This window comes from Etheostoma spectabile, chromosome 8 (genome assembly GCF_008692095.1).
Source record: "Etheostoma spectabile isolate EspeVRDwgs_2016 chromosome 8, UIUC_Espe_1.0, whole genome shotgun sequence".
Classification (NCBI taxonomy): domain Eukaryota; kingdom Metazoa; phylum Chordata; class Actinopteri; order Perciformes; family Percidae; genus Etheostoma; species Etheostoma spectabile.
In genome coordinates, this window is record NC_045740.1 from 18,282,387 (window position 1) to 18,283,333 (window position 947).

Sequence of the window (947 nt, forward strand, 5' to 3'; positions counted from 1 at the left end):
TCAGATAAATATGATGGTGCCAGCCCATAAAGAGATTTAAAAAACAATGTCGATGATATAGACTAAAGTTAGATACGATTTCCCTTCACTGTAACTAAGCGGTCAAAATCCTCAAAACAAGCTAAGCTTTGTCTGTGGGAAATGTCATTTCATCTACAGTCTGAGGGATTTATTAGATTTTGAGATATAATGTGGTCCAAGGAGGACAGACGGATTCCAATGGAATAGTTTTTTATTGGAATGGTTTGGAAAATTTGGTTTTATAGTCGATCATCGGTTCCAAATTTAACACACAAGCCCGGTAAAACTGTAAATTGAATTAAAATAAAATGTTCCTCTGATCTGTGGCTTGTGATCCGTTTCAACTCAACCCCTCAAAGAATCAAAATCGAGAATCAATAAGAAGCAGAATCGAAAGAAAGATTTCGGGATTGTTAAAATCGCAAATGATGCCCAACTCTCCAGATGGAGAAATGGACCGTCGACAGCATTGTTTGTCTGGTTTACAGATTCCGAGTCTTATTGCCATGTTTTTGTGTTTAATTCCCAGGTGTGGGACGGGACCAGGTGTCCTCACACTCTGCTGAAGGTGATAGTTGAGCGGAGCGTCACAGAGGGACGGACATCCTTCTCTCCAGAGAGAGAGAGCCTCATCGCCAACATCTTCGTCTACGACAACCACACGGAGTTCGCCAGGCAGCTGAAGGTCAGAGCAATTAGTGAATTATGGTGTACAATCTGAATTTAATGATGCATTTTGCATCAGAAAATCCCTAATTCTCAACCATAACTGTTAAATCTGGAACCACAGATGCCATTCACCTATGATCTCGTCATTTTACTGATTTCATGAGTCAAACACAACACCACTCTAAAGGTCTTTGCCTGATTTACATTTTTAGTTTGCAAGACACGGCAGAAACCCAAATACCTACCGGCTGGGTATG

General features: G+C 40.7%; 1 protein-coding gene across 1 annotated transcript in view; it reads left to right on the plus strand.

Moving 5' to 3' along the window:
- pot1 (protection of telomeres 1 homolog) overlaps positions 1-947 on the plus strand; it is a 96,977-nt gene that overhangs the window by 60,953 nt on the left and 35,077 nt on the right. The window contains exon 10 of the mRNA XM_032522978.1: positions 551-706. Within this exon, the coding sequence (XP_032378869.1) occupies positions 551-706 (156 nt within the window). The remainder of the gene's footprint in view (positions 1-550; positions 707-947) is intronic.